Consider the following 19772-nt stretch of genomic DNA (forward strand, 5'->3'; position numbering starts at 1 on the left):
CGTGCAGGTCGGTCGGGTCGCACAGCCAAGTTGGTCGCGCGTGCTAGCCGGCAATATCAATCAACTAGCAGCAGTAGTCGTGCGTCGGTCCCCTAGCCTTTTGTGGTGTGTCGGCTGCGCCTCGTGCTTCTAGAAAGATGGTCGAGCCTCGCTGCTTGCGGTTGTGCTTGTGCCTGTGCTTGTGCCTGTATCTGCTGGCCGGCCTCACGATGTCGGCGATGCAGGCGGCCGTCCTGGAAACGTGCAGCTGGGCTTCCGCGAGCCGTGTAATCGTAGCTGTGCTGCTGCCCTTGGCCTTCAAGTTCGCACTCTAGGCCAATGCGATGCAGATGCAATGTGAGATCCGGTCCGAGTCAAAGGAAATCACTTGGCCCAGACACAAGATGGCGCAATCACCGGCGTGGCGTCCTGGACAGGATCAATCTACAGGCGTCGTTCCAAGCGGAAGATGCAGGAGGAATTATGGAGGAATCTGGTCTAAGGAGAGGATATGGAACACTGTGAACGGTAATGGCGATGGCGCCGGGAGAAGCGGCTGGAACAAGATGCAAAAAGCAGACCTGATGCAGATGGAGTTGGAGAGAGGCGAAAAAAAGGCCCTTTACCAACCAATGCAACGAACACTGAACAGGCACAGTGGCTGTGGGTTTAGCGGGAGGGACGAGGGACAGAACTTGAATCCATGTACAATCCTTGTACTCGCAGGCCCTCGTGTGCGAGTGTGCGACCTGGGGATTACCTGGTCTGGTCTGGCTTACACGAACCGACGTATGCGTGACCCTCGCCTCGCTGCCCGGTGTACTTAACAGGTACCTACCTACCCAGCAGCGCCGGCTGTGGCTTCAAGTTGTGCGACAGACAGCCCAGGCAACGGGAGAACAGACATGGGAGAGGAACAGGGTACCTCCAAAGTGTCTGCCGCCAAGTATCACCATGTAGCATGTATTACGAGCATTTGTCCCTGTCCTTCTATCCTCCGTCTCTGTCCGTCCCCGGGCCTGGGGCCTGCAGCGAGCCTGCTCAACCTCATGCCACAGAGCACCTGCATCATGGAGGCGTCTGTGGCCTCCGGTGAACTGGGATCCAATGGAACTGTGTTGGAGGGCTCAGCGCCTCGACGGCCGGGAGTGGAGGGAACTCCAGGTGGGTTACAGGGGGCCCGCCGGTGGGGCAGCGCAGAGCCGGAGAGTCCAAGCGCTGAGTCCATGCATCCACAGGCCCGCGAGAGCCCTGGAGCCGCCAAAAAGGCGCAGAAGAAGGTCCCAGCCATCGTGAGAGAGACGGGAGCCTTGGGCTGGAGCTCCCAAAGCTGATGTGCCCTGCCAATGGGCGGCCGCGCGCAAGGCCTGTTGATACCCATCATCCAAGCGACAAGGGATGCGGCAAGGGTTCGATGTGATATGATATCAGTCTTCTTTCTTTCCTCTTCTTTTCTTCTTCCCTCGTGCAGCCCGAGCTTGGACGAAACAAGCGATGAAAATCGGACCCACGGTGCGGTTACATGCGAGTTCAACTCATCAGCATGCCTCCATGCCCGTACATGAACACCCATCCATCCATCCAACCACTCAACTGTGTGCTGCTTCCCACATCCAATCTCAGCGCTTCTTCAACGCTCGCGTTACCAGGCTGCCGGTAGCTGTACTTGTACATCCATACCACATCCATCCAACTACTAGGTACTATCCGCGTTGCTGCATCCCGTCCGCGTCTGTAACCCAAAAAGAGCACATGGCCCAATATGTACAGATCTACAACACGAGCCAGGTGCAGTGGTTACTGTATCTGGTACTGTCAGGTACAGGTACTCATTCGAATGAACTTCCGTCCGTCAGAGAAACATGCCACCCGAACCCCGGTGTGCTCAGCGCCAGCCTGCGCCGACGAGGCTGAAATTCGCAAAACCCGAGTGTCACTTTCTCCCTTCGTTGGGCACCCATTTCATTTCCCTTGCGACTCATTCCACGTCGGTGCCTTACCTTGTTACTTAACCAAGTACAGTCATTATATCCCGTGCGAGTTCTTTCTTCTGCCTCTTCAGTTTCTGCAATTCTGATACAGTTTGTATACCGTGCATCAAGGGAAAGAAAAGGGAAAAAAGAAAAAGAAAAAGAAGAAAGAGGATGAAAAAGAACACAATAACGCCCCCTGACTTGGCGTCCAATTAGTCTCCAACCCACCACACATACAAGAGTCTGTATTGACTCAGTCAGGACTTCGTCCAGTATGGCCATACACCAACGCCCGCAACGGACCCCAAGCCTCACAGGAACAACCATCAACAAACATAGACATGGGGGCGTCTTTCCTATAACCAGCACCCACCGTAACCCTCCAAAAGCAATGCATCTCCAAAACCCATCGCACTGATACTCTCCTCAAACACCATGAAATCCCATCTCCAACTTGGCAGCTATGAACGCCTCCAGGTCAGCGTCTCTTCCAGAACTTCTAGTACGAGCAACTGTCCCCATCCACTACGACGCTGCCTTACGCCGACCCACCACCCAAAAGATGCACCGTCCCCTTGTCCACATGGCTTCCCGCTTTGCGCTACCCCCTCTGAATGGTGAAACGCGGGAGAGAAAAAGAGTCCGTCAAGAGGAAGAAACGAAAAGTCTACCTTGTTCACCAGAGAGCTGCGCTACTCGTCACTCCCATACCTTATCGATTAGTACGCCGAGGCCTTCAAGGATCATTACAGTTTCAACGCCGTCATATCTTCTGTCCTCGAGCAGCAGATTAGGTAGCCCCAAGCGGTAGCAATAGTCTTTATAAATTCTCAAAGTTCGATAAACGAACAAGCTTCATGAGTGTCAACTTTTACTCTTTTCAGAGTTGTTCAGACTCGAGTCGTGATGCACAACCAAAGCCGCGAGCACTCTACCAAGCCTCATAGTCCAAGCGGACCGATGACCAGTGCCAGCTTTGCAATCAATACCAACGCCAATACCGTAAGCCTTCCATGTTCCAAATTCCATCCGACCGTGATGATGCTCAATCGCTCATGCCAAACACCAAAGGGAGAGACACTTTGAAGCAAACATCTCCCACATATCGTCCAAGTCCAGCTCAGCATCCAACTAGCTGAATTTGTTACTATGACCAACTGACATCCCGTCTTACAACAGAAGCAGGGATCTGACGTATCAAGTTAGAAGAGGTAGAATCTCGTTTGAGTAGAGCATCGTCGCCATCGAGCTGAATGCCAGGAAACTGCTTTCCCTCTAGCGTGGAAAGTGTCTCGATACTGTCCAATGGACGCAAGGACAGGAAATAACTCGTCATGCGAAATTGGGTTCTATAGACGAGATCCAAAGTAGAAAAAAAATCGTCAGACGTCACCGCCGGAGCCAGCAAGACGCTATTCGTTAGGTATCAAGGCGGGCTGGCAATTTCAGGAGAAAAAAAAAAAAGAGACGAGCAAAAAGAAGAAGGTGACCGGTAGCCGTGAGCCATTTGCAAGGAAACACGCAGGGAGAGGAAGAGACGCCCGAGTGACGTGACAAGGAGCGATGCAACCAAGTTAGATCTGCCCCTTGATGTCCACTTTCTGGAAAGCCGCTGCTTTAGAGTTCTCGAACAAGCCATTGGCTTTTCCAGTCAGGAACGCAATGTACTCTGTGCGGTCTTCAAGAAGATGTTGCCCCTGGTAGTCAATGATGAACTGGGCAGCATCAGCGTCTGATTCGAACCCGAGTTCCTCAGTGATGAAGCGCAGCTTGACGTCAGGTTTGTATCTGCTAGCAAGTTAGCCGTGGTCATAAAGAAAACGAGCGACGAAAAAAAAACTCACCCTTTGCAGATGTTGCACAGAGCCGCAAGGCGCTCCCGGGCGACAAACATATCCATCAGATATGCACCCATGTTGGGGGTGTCAAGGTACAGCTGGAAAAACTTGTGATAGTTGCCCAATGCCAGCGCGGACCTCACGTTGAGCGCGTGCTTGATCGGCCTCTCTTCCTTCTCCGCTGCTGTTAGATCTGCCAGGGTGTCGTTCAGGCCGGTGCGGTTGGCAGTGTGGATGAAATAGAGGATACGATACGCCTTGAACTCAATGGGGTTGCCCTTAAGGCCCATTGCATACAACGACCGCAACTGGGTCTGGCACTGATTATACTCACCAATATCCCCCTTCTCCAAGGCAATCCGGGCGTGGATCTCGTAGACGGAAACGGTAAAATCGTTCTTGATGCGCTGCACGGTGAGATCTTGACGCATGGACTTGAACTGGTCGCAGATGTAGGAATAGTTGCCCTCCTTTCTCCACTTCTTCTTCAACAACTCCAGCGTTTGACGGAGAACTCTCTCGGGTCGCACATTTGACGGAACAGGGGGAGCAGTCAGGCGGAGATACTTCTTTTCCAGGACTTCAGAGGTGCCGACGATGGGACCGGACGGCGGCGGCGGGTTCAGGCTGAGCGACGCTACGTTGGCCGCCTTGTACTCGTTCTCGAAACGCCGCTTGCGCTTGTTGGCTTCCTTCTGGAACTTACTAGACTTGGGGTCCTCGAGGGCTGCCCGCTTGTCGGGGGAATACGAAATGCGATCCTCGAGGGATCGACCTGCGTTAGTAGAGTGCCACGGGGGCGCGGAGGAGTCATTTGAAAAGTCATTCGACTTGCGCTTTCTGGGGTTGAACGTGTCGTCGGCGTATATCGGGGTGGTTATGGGGGCAGCACGGTGATGAAGTTTGAGTTGCGCCTCGCGATCGGCTCTCACCAACGCCTGGGGTAGAGGCATGCTATCCCAGTCGATGGTGTAGAGCGAGTTGTTCTCTTTGGCGCTGCCAATGGTATCCTTCAGCTTGGCCTCTAGTTCCGCACGAGAGACGGAGGGGTCGTCATTTTCGGGATGAAATGACCGTTGGACGTATCGTCGAACCGATTCCGGCCACTCGGTCTTGGTTCCTTTGGGCTGTTCTACAGGTGCTGCCGGAGCTGTACTGGTGGTAGGGGTTGCGGGCTGACTCTGAGGAGAGCTCGACGCGTACGGGTTGTATGGGGGCGGCGGAGGGGCAACATATGATCCAAAGCTTTGTCGTACTTGAACTGGGATAAATGCCGGTGTCGCTGACGAGATGAGGTTAGACCAAGCACCGACAGAGGGGACGGAGAGACACTCACTGTGTTGATAGGCATAGGCAGCCTGAGGAGCAACCCCCGGCGGATGCTGGGCACTCGACCAGCTGGACATGGCGGCGGCGGCTGAAGTGCTGGAAGGCACTGAACTGAGAGTTAGTTTTACGAGATGCGGCGATGGATCAAAGGCGGACGAAGAGTCCGGCGCGGCAACGGAGTTGATAGTCGATATTCGTCGTCGCGATAATTGTTGGGTGAGATAAGGAGAGGCTCCGAGCGAAGTTGGGCTGCAACAGGGCGAAAAGTGCGCGAGCCAGGTCCCGTGACCAGAGAAGCCCGGGTAAATGCCGGCTACAGCAGTAGGTCCCAGGCTCCTTGGGCCGAATTTGGGCTGGCGTGTCTGGATGGAGCGACGGGTGAGGTACGTACCGCTTGTTGGTGGTACAGCTTGAGGTCGCCATGCCTCATCGATGCAGTCACCATCATCACCACTCTAGACTCGCCGTTCCGGAAGCTTCGTCTTCTCGATAGAGCATCTCAATATCACATTCTTTGTGATACCTGTCCATCTATTGTTAAAGACCCCTGTCTGGCCGAATATTGACGTCCGCCTCACCTATCTCTTGCGATCCCTCTGGCACGTGCTATCGCTTCGTTCAGTATTCAGCGCATCACCGAATCTCAGGCCGAGTCATTCACCGCGGGCTGGCTCTATGCCGCTGCCGTATGACGGATGTTCCTGAAGCACATTGACCTGACCACTGCACTGCGGCCTTCGTATCTTCCGGATGAAGTTCTGCTCTTTGTGCAGGACAATGTCGGCTTGTACGAGGGGTGAGTATCTCAGCTGTGACCTGGGCTGCGTGAGAGCTCGATGCTGATGGGACAGCATAGGAAGTACAAGCTCCCCAACCAGCAGAATGGCCAGGTATATTTGACTTCACATCGCATCTGCTATGTCGACAAGGACGAGCCAAGGAAGAACTCGGTCGCCCTCAACTTGAAGGAGGTGGACCGCTATGAATTCTACGCCGGGTTTCTCAAGTCCTCGGCCAAGATCACCCTTGTGCCCAAGCCTTTGAAGAGATCAACGCTTCACAACCGTGTGGTGTCCAACATCGGGGTCGCCTCAAGAGGCAGTACGCCGTCTCCCGCACAGCCAGACAACGCATACGCTCCGCCGTCTGGGCCTCCAGCAATCACAACTGCCACCTGGGTCTGTAGCATTTGCAGCTTCTCGAATCCGGTGCCTTCAAACTTTGATCCAGTCTCTGCAAACGCCCACACGCCTCTTCCACCATGCTTAGCGTGCGGAATCAAACCGACCTTGTCGCAGCTGCTGAAGGCGGCCATCACCAGCGCAAGCAACCGTCCGACAGCTTTGTCCAGCTCGGGCCAGCAAGCCCCAACAACACCGCAACAACCAAGTGACCCTTTTTCGGCATCTGGGGCGCTTGCAGATAGTGAACAAGGAAAACCTGACTCCACCGTCTCATTTCAATGTCCAAGATGCACATTCTCAAATCATCCTTCCCTTCTATCCTGTGAGATGTGCGGAGCTCCATTGCTATCACAAGACCTACCCCCTGCCATATCCAACAGCTCAGACTATACGAGGACACAATCCCCGGGACCGGTCAAGGACAGCAGCAGCAAATCGAGCCCAGGCGGCAATGAATTTGCGGAGAGCGTTAAGATATCGTTCCGAGGTGGCGGCGAAAAGATCTTCTATGAGCGTCTCAAGAGTGCCATGACACAACGGAAATGGCTGCTGCAAGATGCGCCTCCTGCTCCCAAATCCAATCGTGTGTCTGAGAGCAACTCTGCCAACGGTTCACCACATGCTCCCGCTCCCAAGGCCAAAACAGCTGGTATCGCCGGACTCGAGCAGCGGGGCCTGAACATGCGCAAGAACAATGAGATTCTCATAGGCAGCGCCTTTGAGGACCTCGAGGCCCTCATGGCTTCCGCGAAGGAGGTGGTAGCCCTAGCAGAGAGATTCGCACAGCAGGTCAACGGCGCCAGCGGCGATGTCACGTCCAAGGAGAACTCCATCCTGGCGGAATCCGCCCACCAGCTCGGGCTGATTACAACCAAGGACATTGTCGGTGGCGGAAGCTCCGAGTCGCTCTACTTGTCCGAGCTGGCACGCAACCTAGCCGAGTTCCTCACCGACGACGCCCGCGGCGTGCTCAAGCGAGCCGGCGGGATCCTGACGCTCGTGGACCTGTGGGCCATGTTCAACCGGGCGCGCGGCGGCGTCGAGCTGGTCAGCCCAATGGATTTCAAAAAGGCCGCGCAGATGTGGGAGACGCTCAAGCTCCCTGTGCGGCTGCGCACATTCCGCAGCGGCGTCATGGTGGTCCAGGGACGGGATCGCACCGACGAGGCGACGGTGAGGTCCATCCTGGCGTGGCTGCAGGACCTGCACGAATTCCCGCCCGACCGGGACGTCGCGTGGGACTGGCGCGCGTTTGGGCGCGGCGTCACGGCGCAGGAGGCCGCGGAGAGGTTTGGCTGGAGCCTGGGCGTTGCGGAGGAGGAGCTGCTCATGGCGGAGGAGCAGGGGGCCTTGTGTCGCGAGGAGGGGCTCGAGGGCCTCAAGTTTTGGAAGAATTACATTGGGGCCAGTGATGTGGAGGAGATGCAGAAGCGGGAAGCGCAGCAGGAGGCAGATGCTTTGATGCAGCGTCTGAGGGACACTGGGTTTATATAAGGTGTTTGAATGTGTAGATGGGATAAGAGGAGGGTTGAGTTGGCTCTACGATTTCAATTACATAACGATGATACCACTTTTGGAGGCTTTCATATTGGGATCGTCTGTGAATTCTGCGTCCCTAGGTAGTAAAGGTAGGATATATCTCATCAACAAGACTACCTGGTACTTGTAGCAACCGCCGCCCTTGTGCATCATGGCGATATCAAGAGAAAATGGTTAGAAACGGGAAGAAAAAAAAAAAAAAAGGAAGACGCCAAAACTCCACAAGACGACCTGTCTCGGTCAAACTCCAATTGCACAAGGAAGGGGAATTCATCGTCCCAGAATATCGACCGGCCTTCCGCCCCCCTTCCCCTATACTCCCAGATCGTGATAAGAGACTTCGCACAAAGCAGTAGGAATCGATAGTTGGCTATTCGGCTTGGAAAAATGACAACGGCGAATGAAAAACGTGTGATGGAACAAAGAATAGAGAACGGTCCCTGAGGAGGAGAGTTACACCACGACGTGAGTCGACATGTGCTCCACGGCCTCCTTGATCGAACGGAGCATCCGCTGGTTGACGCAAAACGGACATCGCAGCGGTCTCTCCCCGTGAGTGCTGAGCGGAACCTCGGAGTGAATCGGCGTGAGCGTCAGCTCGGGCGCCATGTCCTGGCCCGGCGTGGTGTAGCGGGTGTCGGACGGCGCACGACCGCTCGGCGTCGTCACCATGCCTTGCTGCTGCTGGAGCCCCGCGGCTCTCTCGGCGCGCTCCCTCTCCTCACGTACGGCGGCAGCCTGCTCCTCAGCGGCCTGCTCCTCCTGCTGGAGCTGTCGTAGGGCGTTCTGCAGCACCACCTCGGGATCGTCGTCGGCGTACATTGGCTGGTCCGGCTGCGGCTGCGCGAGCGTCGGCTCCACGGGGGCCAGCGATGGCAGGGGCTGGGCGTGGGCGTTGGCGAGACGGCGGATGATCTCGTCGCGGACCAGGGCGCAGGTGTTGAGGCTCGATTCGACACCCACGACACGCAGGACCTGCTCACGGATGGCGGCCGGGCTCGTGTCGGCGGCAATGGCCATGAAGCGCGGGACGCAGTCGGCCAGGTAGTCGATGTCGTCGGCCGGGTTGATGCCGCCGTCTCCATGCCGCCGCTGGCGCCGGATCAGCAGCCCATAGCGCTTCTTGAAGCGGTGGATCCAGCCGGGCGAGAACTCGGGCGGCGTCTCCTCCTTGTAGCGCGGCAGCTGGCTGAAGATGGCCTTTGCCTTCTCGCCCAGCTCCTCGTTGGTGGGCTGGCGGCCGGCGGCCTGGACCTGCTGGTACCACAGCAGCACCAGCTTCTCGACGTCGGGCCAGTTGCCGAAGCGCAGGCGCGAGCCCGACAGCTGCGGGTTGTCGCCGTCGAGGCGCGAGTACTTGGGCGACAGCGAGTGCGAGACGGTCGACTGGCTGATCTGCTGGCCGTACTGGCCAAAGAACCACTCGATGCACGCCTTGTGCGACGGCCGGATCGTCTGGTTGTTGGCCCAGCGCCGCAGCGCGCGCCGCTGGTCCAGCGTCAGCGAATGCCGCTCCTTGGGCGCCGCCGACGGCGAGATGTCGCTGCCGTCCACCAAGGAGTCTGTCGTGGCGGCCATTTGGGGGCGAGGTCGACTCGATTCGATATCGGGTTTTGCGGTGTCGTCCGAATTGCAATCGTTGTATCCGATGGATTGGGGGGTTCGGTTCGCTTTAGGGAGATGGTGCATGCGCCATAAAAGAGCGAGGCGGGGCGCGTCAGGGCTTTTTTTGCTGGTCTGCACCCGGCGAATGCCTCACGTGACCCGTTTCTCCCCAAACGAGAGTCTGGCAGATTGGGTGCCTATCGACTTCGGCTGCTTGTGCTTCATAAGAACCGACTGCATATTGGCTACACGGTGCCTGCAGCGAGTCTCTCCCGCCTCGTGATAGGCTGCCTCGTTGTTGCTCTGCATGAGGCGCCTGTCAGACCTGTGAGCCATGCATGAGGAGTGGCCAAACTGCGGCCTGTGATATGCGATTCGCGGTGGTTGTATGTAGGCATGGTTGTCTGTATCCTGGGTATGCGTCGTGCTAAGGAGTGTGGTATGCTTATATCCGGCTACAAGGACGACAACAGGCTCGTGGCATGAAGCCGATGGGTAGGACGCTAAGAAATAGATTGATCCAAGACATGGCGTCCATTATTGAATTTCTCCATATCATGTTACGATGAATAGATTTCATGAGCTTATTGTGTGAAGCACTTAACGAAGTCTTGCCAGTCGCTCTAAATAATGTACTTCATAGCGTAGCCTGCAAGCCACTATCGCGATGCTTTCACGCAGGGCCAATTGATACTGTTATACATACAAGGCATGGAAGCTACTAATACAATGCACCTCATGTACCACTCATCAACCGTGCATATACTCAGTATGCCTTCTTGCAATGTCCTGGAAGTAGGGTAGAGGTGGAGAGCCAGAAATCGCTGACTATCTATTATGGCTTCCCAAGACGGCGCATATGGTCACAACGCAGAGATTCTTTACACAGATACCTACCTAGTAAGTCAAAGAATGCCAGATCATGCATGATAGGCACACGTAAGTCATCGAGTGATGCAGCCAAAGCCCTCCTCGCTCGTTGCAGGCAGTACAGCTCTCAGGATAGCATCAATATCCAAGGTACATCCGACTGTCGCTTCTTGACCTCTGATGGATGATAAATGCCCAGACGAGAGAAGTGTCCGGTATCCAGCCGCACCGCCAACGCTGCAAAACGTCCAACCTCATGCACAGCGTCTCGCTTTGAAGGTTCAAGAATTCGCAAGTTCAATGCATAGGCGTAGCCATGTTGAGCAGATTCGTAAGCTTTTCGGAGAAGGTAATCGCATCGTATTCTATATCGAGACTCTCTCGCTCTCCGTGTATCTGTTATGTACAAGACCACAATGCACTATCCTCCACGCCATCTTTTTTCAAAGTTCGATGTTTAGTGCTTCTTGTCCTGCTCCTCGAGGAATTTCCTGTCATCCCGTTAGTCGACCGCGCTTGAGCGTCGCGCACGATATATAACGCACTTGATGAAGTCGGCCTCGTCAGAGCTGGAAGCGTTGATCGGGGGAGTAGCGGCGGCAGAGGCGGACTTCTTGGGGCCAGAAGCAGCGTAGTAGGCACCGCCAAACAGGGTAGCCAACCAGCCCATGGCAAGCTGTGGTGTTGCAAATGTTCATGTTAGAGCGCTGGAACCAGAGCAGCTTGGAGGAGCTTCTTCCGCAGCAGGACATACGTAGTGGCCGCCGATCTGTCGGCCAGCAATAGTGTAGGTAGCGACACCAGCCATCTTGACCTCGGGATATGCGTCGGAAGGGGGTGGACGAGAGGAATTGGGCGGGAATCGATGGATTGCTGGAGGATTTGCGGGATCCGATGGACAACCGACTTTTGCCTCGAAAACGCACTTGCGGACTTGTGCCTGGAATTGCAGGCCGGCGCGGCACCTCGGCTATTCCCCGGCTGGGCGTTCGGCGCAGTGGATGCCCAATTTTGCAGGTGCCGTTTCTCATGGTCGACGTCACTGTACGGATTTGGCCGTGTTAGCTTGCGGGAGGTTTCGGTAGCCGTGAGCTACGGCTTTGCCTGCGACTACTATATCTCCAGCTTGACAGAACCTGGCTCTCACAACCCTCGTAATCCTTCAATTCGCAACGTTCAACCATCGCGGCATTTCCTTTCCATAGACGTCCGTTTTCCAATCACCTTTCTGCATTGCATCGCGCACTAGAGACTCATCATGGGCTGGTGGGGCAAATCATCCGACTCGAAGCCTGAGCAGCAGCAGCAGCAGGAACAGCAAAAAGAAGCGCGCAAGGAATCCGTCTTCGACCCTCAGCTCCCCAAGCCCGAGAAGCTGCCCAAGGCGCTGCAGAAGATTATCGACAAGGCCGACCAGGATGAGAGCTTCTTTGACAGCATAAAGGAAGGACGGTAATAGTCAGCCGCTCTCTTTCTGGCAGACAACGGACTAAGAGCGTTTGTGTGTAGTGCCCCGGACTCGACGGAGAGCAATGTGCGATATGCTGCATATGCGACCAGACTCCGAACCATCCTTTTATCTGCCCACCGATACGTCGCCTATACCTCCGATATTGGCGAATCGTTCCGACCAGTTGCGCATCCGCACCTTGTTCGCACTGCATACGGAATCTCGTGGCTCTACATTCTGGGCGATGTCTCACACGAGGGATACCGCGCCTACTGGCAAAACCAGCGAATCCTCAACCCACAGGTTCTGCTCAACTCTCACCAACAGAGGCTCACCGGCCTCCCTGAGAAGGAGACGCGCAATCTTGTTCCAGGTGTAGTCTCTCCGTTGGAGGACTGGCGAACCGTCATGGTGCAGAGAGCCATCTTCCAGAGCGTCGCCAGTATGGGTCTGCCGGCATTCACTATTCACAGTGTGGTCAAGTACTCTGGCAAGGCATTGAAGAATGCCAAAAATGCCACCATTAGAACATGGGGTCCCATTGGACTTGGCCTGTCGGTGGTTCCCTTCTTGCCCACCCTCTTCGACAAGCCGGTCGAGGACACCGTGGAGTGGATCTTCCACAAGGGCTTTGAGCAATTTGGAGGCAAGGCCTATGTTGGAGACTCGCCGTCCACGGGCCGAGAGAAGCTTCTCAACAAGGATCCCAAGATCAAGGAGGACTAGCCGCATACTCTGGATATGGGCATGGGATAAGGCGTGACGGAGCAGAGCACTCCACTCTTTCATATGGAGGAACGAGCATGGTAGAAGTCTTTGTAAATAGAGTACAACATGGGTTCCGCTCTCTTTATGTATATATCAAAAGTTATCTATTCTAGCTTCATCTCAAATATTACATCAATTACTGACCACGTCGTACAGTACACACACGAAGAGACACATGTAAGCCAGCTCTGACATCGCATCTGACATGTGCTTCATACTAGCTGTTAGTGGGGCCTCGATTTGACCCCGCGATGCCCATCTCGACCCTGCAGCAGCCTTATTTGCGCGTCATCTCGTGCTGCCTGCCCCTGACGCTTGGCGACTCCGAGATCAGCAAACTTCCCTACTTATTTCACATTCCATGCCCTGATTATCAAACCCGTTGCATTCGCTCTTTGCCTCCACGATAGTGCAGGGCGCACGGGTCTTGAGTGCCAAATTTAGCAGACGGCTAAAGGGGCTTCCAGACGCTTCCTTGCCACGGTTGGTCAGCCGACGGCAAACGCCCTCAGCCGGACCAGGGACTCACTCACTCAATTATCCCTTTGTAAGGTGACGACGTCTGCTCTGCCTGAAGCACATCACGGGAGGCGCAATTAGCAAACGAGGATTAGCAAACAAACAGACATCAAAGTATTTATTCCACGGAACCCCAAGATGGCGTCGGGCTCGGATTCCGACGCTCCAGAAACGAGCTACATCATGAAGGACAGGGAAGACGCCAGCCTCGTCGGCAAGCACTGCCAGTACGAATACTGCAACCAGCTCGACTTCCTCCCCTTCTTCTGCCAGTCCTGCACCAAGACCTTTTGCCTGGACCACCGCTCAGAGTCGGCTCACAAGTGCGCAAACGCGGGCGCCTGGGCGGAGCGCAAGCGGCAGGCCCAGCTGTCAAAGCCGTCCATCGGCCAGGGGAGGACGCTGCGGGACAAGATCTCGGAGAAGCCATGCGCGTCGCCAGAGTGCGATACGACAATCGGGACGGCGCGGACGCCAGGGGTGCACTGCGAGACGTGTAACCGGGACTACTGCCTGAAGCATCGCTTCAAGGACGACCACAACTGCAAGAACCTGACGCCCATCGGGGCGCGGCCTGTTCAGATCGATGTCGCGGCGAGGACGAAATCCGCGCTGGACCGGCTTCGAGCGTGGGGGACGGCAAAGAAGGAGCAGGCTGGAAGAGCGCTGCCCAAGCCCAAGCCCAGCTCGGCAGCGGCACGAATGGTGGCCGTCAACACTCTGAAGAAGACTGCAAAGGGCGACGACAAGCTCGCGCCGGAGAAGCGCGTCTACGTGTACGTGGAAGCCGAGGCCGAGACAGCAAAGGCCAAGTTTCCCAAGGGAGAGTTCTTCTACTCCAAGGATTGGGTCGTCGGTCGATTATTAGATGCGGCAGCACGGAGTCTCCAAGTACAAAACGTCAACAACCAGAGTTCAGATGAGAGAGACAAGCTACGAGTTTTCCACGTCGAAGGAGGCAGAGTGCTTGATTATGGGGAGAAGGTGGGCGCGGCGATACAGAGCGGGAATACCCTGGTTTTGCTGAGGGGCGTTGGTGCCCCTGCAGACTTGATAGAGGTTTGAAAAACATTGGGAGAAGAGCGGAATTATACAAGAGGTAATACGGGCGTTTATGAGGAGCGATTCTCCCAGATATGTTTGAGCTGGTCGAGGAATTGGGAGCATTGAACACAGCGATATTGCATATTGCATTGATGATTGGTACAGATCTAACATAGAAATGATTCCCTAATGCATCATCACAAATCCAACAGATCTATTTTCAACATTTTTTCAGTCATCTATACCCAGTGATACATGGCTTTGGGAGGTCCTCACGGCATTATCAAGGAAACACATACTCGTACACTTTCATATCAAGTGCTCCAGGGTGGCATCACATGCTGAGGCATGCATTCATAATGGCGCACGTGATCCCGCGTATACGTTCGCGTCAATGACGACATGTCACTTCTCGCCACACCTCAACCTCGCATCTCAAATCGGCGTGTAAAAAGATATGCCTCCATATGTCCCTCGCAAAAGGTTAAGAGCCTTGTCACCAGAGGACGTGGCTACTCCCGACAAGACCGTTGGCGAGGCGAGTTCCAGGGCAGGTGCTGCTCGGAAAAGGACGCTGTACGACGACCTTGACTCGTCGCATACACCGGGAGGCTCAGATTCGCTGCTTCACGATCTCGGAGGAAGCGGTGATAGCGACAGTCCGCTTTCTTCATTATCAGATAGCGACTTTGAAGATGTCCCTCTCGCCAAGCGGCAGAGAACAGATGATTCTGATGCCCTGGATGACGATGATGACGATGACGACGACATCGAGTTTGAGGATGTAGAGGCCCCGCCGCAATTCGCACCAGATGCGCCGGTGCCGTCCGGCGACCTCGAATTGACTCTCATCCGGGACAATCGGATATCCTTGACGAACCAATTCGACAAAAAAGGACCTTCAAAGCGAGAGCGGATGGTTCGGAATGCGACGCATTGCGTCCATGTTCTCTGTCTTCTATGGCACAATGCAGTCCGGAACTCTTGGATATGCGACCCCGAGGTTCAGGCAATCATGGTTTCCCATGTTCCGCCCAGGATGTGGGATGAGGTTGATCGCTGGAGGCAAAACAGCGGCTTGGTGAAAAGGCCGCCACCACCACCACCGCCCAAGAAACCTGCAAAGAAGAAGGGCGCGAAGCAAGAGTCCCGAGATTGGGGCGAAGACGCCAAGAGACTGGAAGATGGGGCCATAGACATGAGCCACGGTGATCCTCTGTTTCGACTTATGAAGTCATTAGTCGCCTGGTGGAAGCAACGATTTCGAGTTACGGCTCCTGGTCTCCGGAAATGGGGCTACATGTCGCTCGAACGGCTGGATAGGCTAACAAAAGCATACAAGGAACACGAAGCAGATGACGAAGAGTTTGGGGAGATGATAGAGAGCATAGAGGGATTTCGGCAATGCGCTACCGAGTGCAGGGGGAGTAGAGATGTTGGTGCTCAACTGTTGACTGCGCTGCTTCGGGGCTTGGGCATGGATGCTCGGATGGTTGCCAGTCTGCAGCCACTAGGCTTTGGATGGAATAAGCTTGAAGACGCGGATCCCGAGGATAATGAAAACCAACAGGCCACGCCGGCTAAAACTACCAACAAGAAGGCCACTGGGAAGAAGTCGGAGAAAGAGGTATCGAAGGGGAAGGCGAAAGAAAAGACAAAACCAAACAAGACCCCATCCCGATCACGATCCGCCCGAGTTGCCAAGCAGTTACCCGAAGCCACTCAAGAGTCTGAAGATGACTTGGAGCCTGAATTCAAAGATACAGACGACGAATCTGTCGATATGACACTCACCACGCCGACCAAGTCTTTGCATACGAAAAAGTTTGACAAAGACCTCGAGTTCCCACACTACTGGACAGAGGTTTTATCACCGGTTACCAAGAAATACCTCTCAGTCGATCCCATCGTCAAGGGCACAGTTGCAACGAATCGAGATCTCATCGAGACGTTTGAACCTCGTGGCGCCAAAGCGGATAGAGCCAGGCAGGTTATTGCTTATGTCGTGGGCTATTCGAAAGATGGCACCGCCAAAGACGTGACGGTCAGATATCTGAAGAGGCAAGTTCTTCCAGGGCGCACTAAGGGTGTCCGAATGCCACCGGTCAAGATGCCAGTCTACAATCGTCATGGCAAGGTTAAGCGCTACGAAATGGCAGACTGGTTCAAAACAGCCATGTCCGGCTACAGGCGTGGAAGCAAGGATCATCCTTTGACAGAAGTCGACCAAGTAGAAGACCTTACAGACCTGAGGCCTGCAAAGGCGGAAAAGAAGGAGGTCAAGGAGGGCGAGGAGACGCTACAATACTACAAACAGTCCAAAGAACTCGCCCTAGAGAGGCATCTCAAACGCGAGGAAGCGCTGAGACCTGGTGCCAAACCGGTCAAGGTGTTCAAGAACAAAGGGAAAGGTGGCAAAGTGGACGAGGAAGATGTGTATCTTCGGTCCGACGTTGTGCTGGTCAAGAGCGCAGAAACCTGGCACAAGCAAGGCCGCGCTCCGCTTGCTGGCGAAGAGCCGCTGAAGAGAGTGCCATATCGCGCTGCCACTCTCAACCGGAAGAGGGAGATTTTGGAAGCCGAGGCAATGACTGGCCAAAAGGTGCTCCAAGGACTGTACAGCTTCGATCAAACAGACTGGATCATACCACCACCTATCAAGGATGGTGTCATTCCGAAGAATGAATACGGGTATGTTTGCTTCATACTTTTTTTTTTTTTTTTTTTTTTTTTTGCTCAACGTGGACTAACTTTACGTAGGAATATTGACCTGTTTGCCGAGCATATGTGTCCTGAAGGCGCCGTACATGTCCCCTTCAGAGGTGTTGGCAAAGTTTGCAAGAGGCTCGGCATCGACTACGCAGAGGCCGTAGTAGACTTTGAGTTTGGCCATCGCATGGCTGTCCCCGTCATCCAGGGAGTCGTTATCGCCAAAGAGCATCATGATAGAGTGATGGCAGAACTGGAAAAGGACGAAGCGGAGCGCGTACGGAAAGAAGACGAGAAACGGCGCAAGGCAGCACTGGGGATGTGGCGAAAGTTTATCATGGGGATGCGCATCGTGGAGAGAATTCGGCAAGAATACGGCGAGATTGATGAGAGTGTCTCTGTCTTTGGCCATGCACGAGGAGGGGCTCCGGCCGGCAGCGCGCCCAAGGTTCACGACGAAGAACTCGCCGGGGGGTTTCTCCCCGAAGATTATGAAGAAGATGACGAAGACGACCGAGGACACGAGACATCAAACTTCTTCCCCGCTCTTGATGAGGATGATCAGGGTGGGGATGGAGATTTGGTGATGGAAGATGGCCGTGATGAGAGTGTTGAGGACACTCACATTGAGGCTCAAGCGGAAAGTTCTTCCAAACCTCGCAATTCTTCAACGAGATCCAGAAAGACTCGAACAACACGAAGAACGAGACAAACCGTCATTGACGATGATGACGAGGAATATGGCGACTAAGAGAGTTGGCAAGCACATCGAGATACGGGCTACTGTTGGTTACTTCTGACTCTCGAGATGGATATGTTGCAGTCTTGTTTGCTCACATACAAAGATCTTGTTTTAATACAATGTTTTGCTCCAGGGTAGACCATTGTCCTTTGGCTGGCAAACATCTTACAAGCGAGGCCGGTTTAGGTTTCAAGCCTGCTCGAGTTATGGCACCTTGGGAACGAAAACTCGCCGTGTTGAGGGGAGAATTGAGACAATTCGGGAAGATATATTCTTCGCTTAAGCTGAACATGAACGAAATGACAGTTTTCGGAGCTTTCCTTGACTCCCCTATCGTGAGGATCTGCCATTGATGACGTTGAGCTTGGTTCTGGCAACCTTGAAGGGGACCTGGATATATTTCTGGACTTGGAGTCCAAGGTGAGCCTTCGTTTGACTTCTGGTTTTTTTTTTTTACTACAGATGGACTGAGATATTGCTGATTCTCTCTTAGATGCTTCCATTGCCTAGGCATTCTGATGAACCATAGCTTTGGCCGACTGGATATGCATCGTCCTTCTCCGTATCTCCTGGAGCCTACGGTATCGCCCATGATACTGCCATCAAATGCTTTCAAGGAGACGAAGTTCCGTCCCCTTATCCTATTAGACTTTAGAATCTCGCCGCGTCTCATCTGTTCAGGCGAGATAAAGTTCGCAGCTCAACCGGAGACATTCTATCGGGAAGGATCGTCACTTTTGAAGCCTCCAACAAACCCACGATACCATAGTCGTTTGGTTGAGGATCGGATAAGCTCTTGGTGACGAGCTTCGGACCCTTTTCGCTTCCTCATCCCAACTGCTCAATCATTTCCCGTGCGATCTTCAACGTTTTGAGCTCCTTGGCCTCCGAATCCCAACGCTTGAAACTTTCCGAGGAACAAGCTCATGCTTTTCATCTCTCCATGGCGAACCCCAACGATGACTTTCTCTCCGAAGTGCCCGTTCACACATCTTCTCCTCCTCCTTTGTTTTGTATGGCACTCCCACGTCTATATAAGGAGGGCTTCCCTCCCTCCTTGGTCTCCTTTTCCTTTCCTTGTTCCATCATTCCTCACCCAGCGATACTCTCTCAGCGATCTTTTTTTCCCAGCGATCTTCATTCTTATCCCAGCGATCTTTTATTTTTATCCCCAGCGACTTTTTATTTTTATCCCCCAGCGACCTTTATTTTTTACTCCCCAGCGACCTTTATTTTTTATCCCCCAGCGACCTTCATTTTTTTGTTTCTCCAGCGCCTTCATCATTATCCCCAGCGACCTCAGCGATTCCAGCGACCTCAGCGATTCCAGCGACCTCAGCGATTCCAGCGACCTCCAGCGATTCCCTTTTACCTCCTCACCTCATCTCTTTGCCATATTTTTGCCATCTTTTTATATTTCCCCTGACATTTTTTCTCTCTTTTTTTTACCATTTACTTTCCATTTTCTTTACCATCTTTTTCACATTTACCCCAACATTTTTTTTCTCTTTATTTTATTTGCCATTTCTTCATCATTTTGTTTGCCATCTATTGCCCTTTATCCACCATCTGCTCTATGAATTTTTACACTGACATCTAGGTACTTCGCCATTTACTTCGACAATCTCTTCGACATTTACTTCGACAATCTCTTCGACATTTACTTTGACATTTACTTCGACATTTACTTCGACATTTACTTCGCCATTTACTTCGCCATTTACTTCGACATTTGTATTGCTATTTACACTGACATCTAGATCGACATTTCTTCGCCATTTACATCGACACCTCCCTCGACACATTTTTGCCATCTCCTCTGCCACTTATTCCCTCCCTCCTTTTTTTTTTTTTTCCCCTTATTTCTTATGCTTTATCCTTATTCTTCATTCTTATTCTTTATCCTTATTCTTCATTCTTATTTTCTATCCTTATTTTCTATCCTTTATTTTTCATCCTTATTTTTTATCCTTATTTTTCATCCTCATTTTTCATCCTCATTTTTCATCCTTATTTTTTATTCTTATTTTTCATCCTTATTTTCTATCCTTATTTTTCATCCTTATTTAGTATCCTTATTTTTTATCCTTATTCAGTATCCTTATTTTTTTTCTTTTTATTTTTTTTATTTTTTTTCTTCTTGTTTTTTTTCTTCTTGTTTTTTTTCTTCTTGTTTTTTTTCTTCTTGTTTTTTTTCTTCTTGTTTTTTTTCTTCTTGTTTTT

At 53.2% G+C, this 19772-nt stretch overlaps 8 protein-coding genes across 8 annotated transcripts; 5 read left to right on the top strand and 3 right to left on the bottom strand.

Annotated features, from left to right (window-relative positions):
• Window positions 1–137: 137 nt before the first annotated feature.
• BBK36DRAFT_1140508 (hypothetical protein) lies at window positions 138–1313 on the top strand (the record flags this gene model as incomplete). The annotated part of the gene is made up of 4 exons (XM_024893382.1): window positions 138–266; window positions 315–642; window positions 706–768; window positions 1012–1313. 4 exons carry the CDS (start codon window positions 138–140, stop codon window positions 1311–1313), a joined length of 822 nt encoding a protein of 273 aa, XP_024750049.1.
• Window positions 1314–3526: 2213 nt separating this feature from the next.
• BBK36DRAFT_1198239 (hypothetical protein) lies at window positions 3527–5205 on the bottom strand (the record flags this gene model as incomplete). The annotated part of the gene is made up of 3 exons (XM_024897027.1): window positions 5127–5205; window positions 3797–5072; window positions 3527–3740 (listed from the first exon to the last, which is right to left on the bottom strand). The coding sequence occupies exons 1-3, from the start codon at window positions 5194–5196 to the stop codon at window positions 3527–3529; spliced, it is 1560 nt and encodes a 519-aa protein (XP_024750050.1). The 5' UTR covers window positions 5197–5205.
• A 609-nt stretch (window positions 5206–5814) lies between these two features.
• BBK36DRAFT_1158690 (Vps36-domain-containing protein) lies at window positions 5815–7797 on the top strand (the record flags this gene model as incomplete). The annotated part of the gene is made up of 3 exons (XM_024894133.1): window positions 5815–5915; window positions 5976–6508; window positions 6659–7797. The coding sequence occupies 3 exons, from the start codon at window positions 5815–5817 to the stop codon at window positions 7795–7797; spliced, it is 1773 nt and encodes a 590-aa protein (XP_024750051.1).
• A 498-nt stretch (window positions 7798–8295) lies between these two features.
• On the bottom strand, window positions 8296–9420 carry BBK36DRAFT_1117771 (Homeodomain-like protein; the record flags this gene model as incomplete). Its single annotated transcript, XM_024890398.1, has 1 exon — window positions 8296–9420. The coding sequence occupies one exon, from the start codon at window positions 9418–9420 to the stop codon at window positions 8296–8298; it is 1125 nt and encodes a 374-aa protein (XP_024750052.1).
• Window positions 9421–10774: 1354 nt separating this feature from the next.
• Window positions 10775–11125, bottom strand: BBK36DRAFT_3877 (hypothetical protein; the record flags this gene model as incomplete). Its single annotated transcript, XM_024898051.1, has 3 exons — window positions 10775–10808; window positions 10863–10993; window positions 11072–11125. The coding sequence occupies 3 exons, from the start codon at window positions 11123–11125 to the stop codon at window positions 10775–10777; spliced, it is 219 nt and encodes a 72-aa protein (XP_024750053.1).
• Window positions 11126–11575: 450 nt separating this feature from the next.
• BBK36DRAFT_1158693 (hypothetical protein) lies at window positions 11576–12493 on the top strand (the record flags this gene model as incomplete). Its single annotated transcript, XM_024894134.1, has 2 exons — window positions 11576–11769; window positions 11827–12493. The coding sequence occupies 2 exons, from the start codon at window positions 11576–11578 to the stop codon at window positions 12491–12493; spliced, it is 861 nt and encodes a 286-aa protein (XP_024750054.1).
• A 447-nt stretch (window positions 12494–12940) lies between these two features.
• Window positions 12941–14172, top strand: BBK36DRAFT_1135165 (hypothetical protein). The gene is given in 2 exon segments (XM_024892544.1): window positions 12941–14120; window positions 14131–14172. 1 exon segment carries the CDS (start codon window positions 13193–13195, stop codon window positions 14117–14119), a length of 927 nt encoding a protein of 308 aa, XP_024750055.1. The 5' UTR covers window positions 12941–13192; the 3' UTR covers window position 14120; window positions 14131–14172.
• A 383-nt stretch (window positions 14173–14555) lies between these two features.
• BBK36DRAFT_1198253 (DNA repair rad4-like protein) lies at window positions 14556–17558 on the top strand (the record flags this gene model as incomplete). The annotated part of the gene is made up of 4 exons (XM_024897028.1): window positions 14556–14640; window positions 14716–15725; window positions 15804–16789; window positions 16859–17558. 4 exons carry the CDS (start codon window positions 14556–14558, stop codon window positions 17556–17558), a joined length of 2781 nt encoding a protein of 926 aa, XP_024750056.1.
• Between the last annotated feature and the right edge of the window lie 2214 nt (window positions 17559–19772).

Source organism: Trichoderma citrinoviride (genome assembly GCF_003025115.1).
Source record: "Trichoderma citrinoviride strain TUCIM 6016 unplaced genomic scaffold BBK36scaffold_6, whole genome shotgun sequence".
Lineage (NCBI taxonomy): Eukaryota > Fungi > Ascomycota > Sordariomycetes > Hypocreales > Hypocreaceae > Trichoderma > Trichoderma citrinoviride.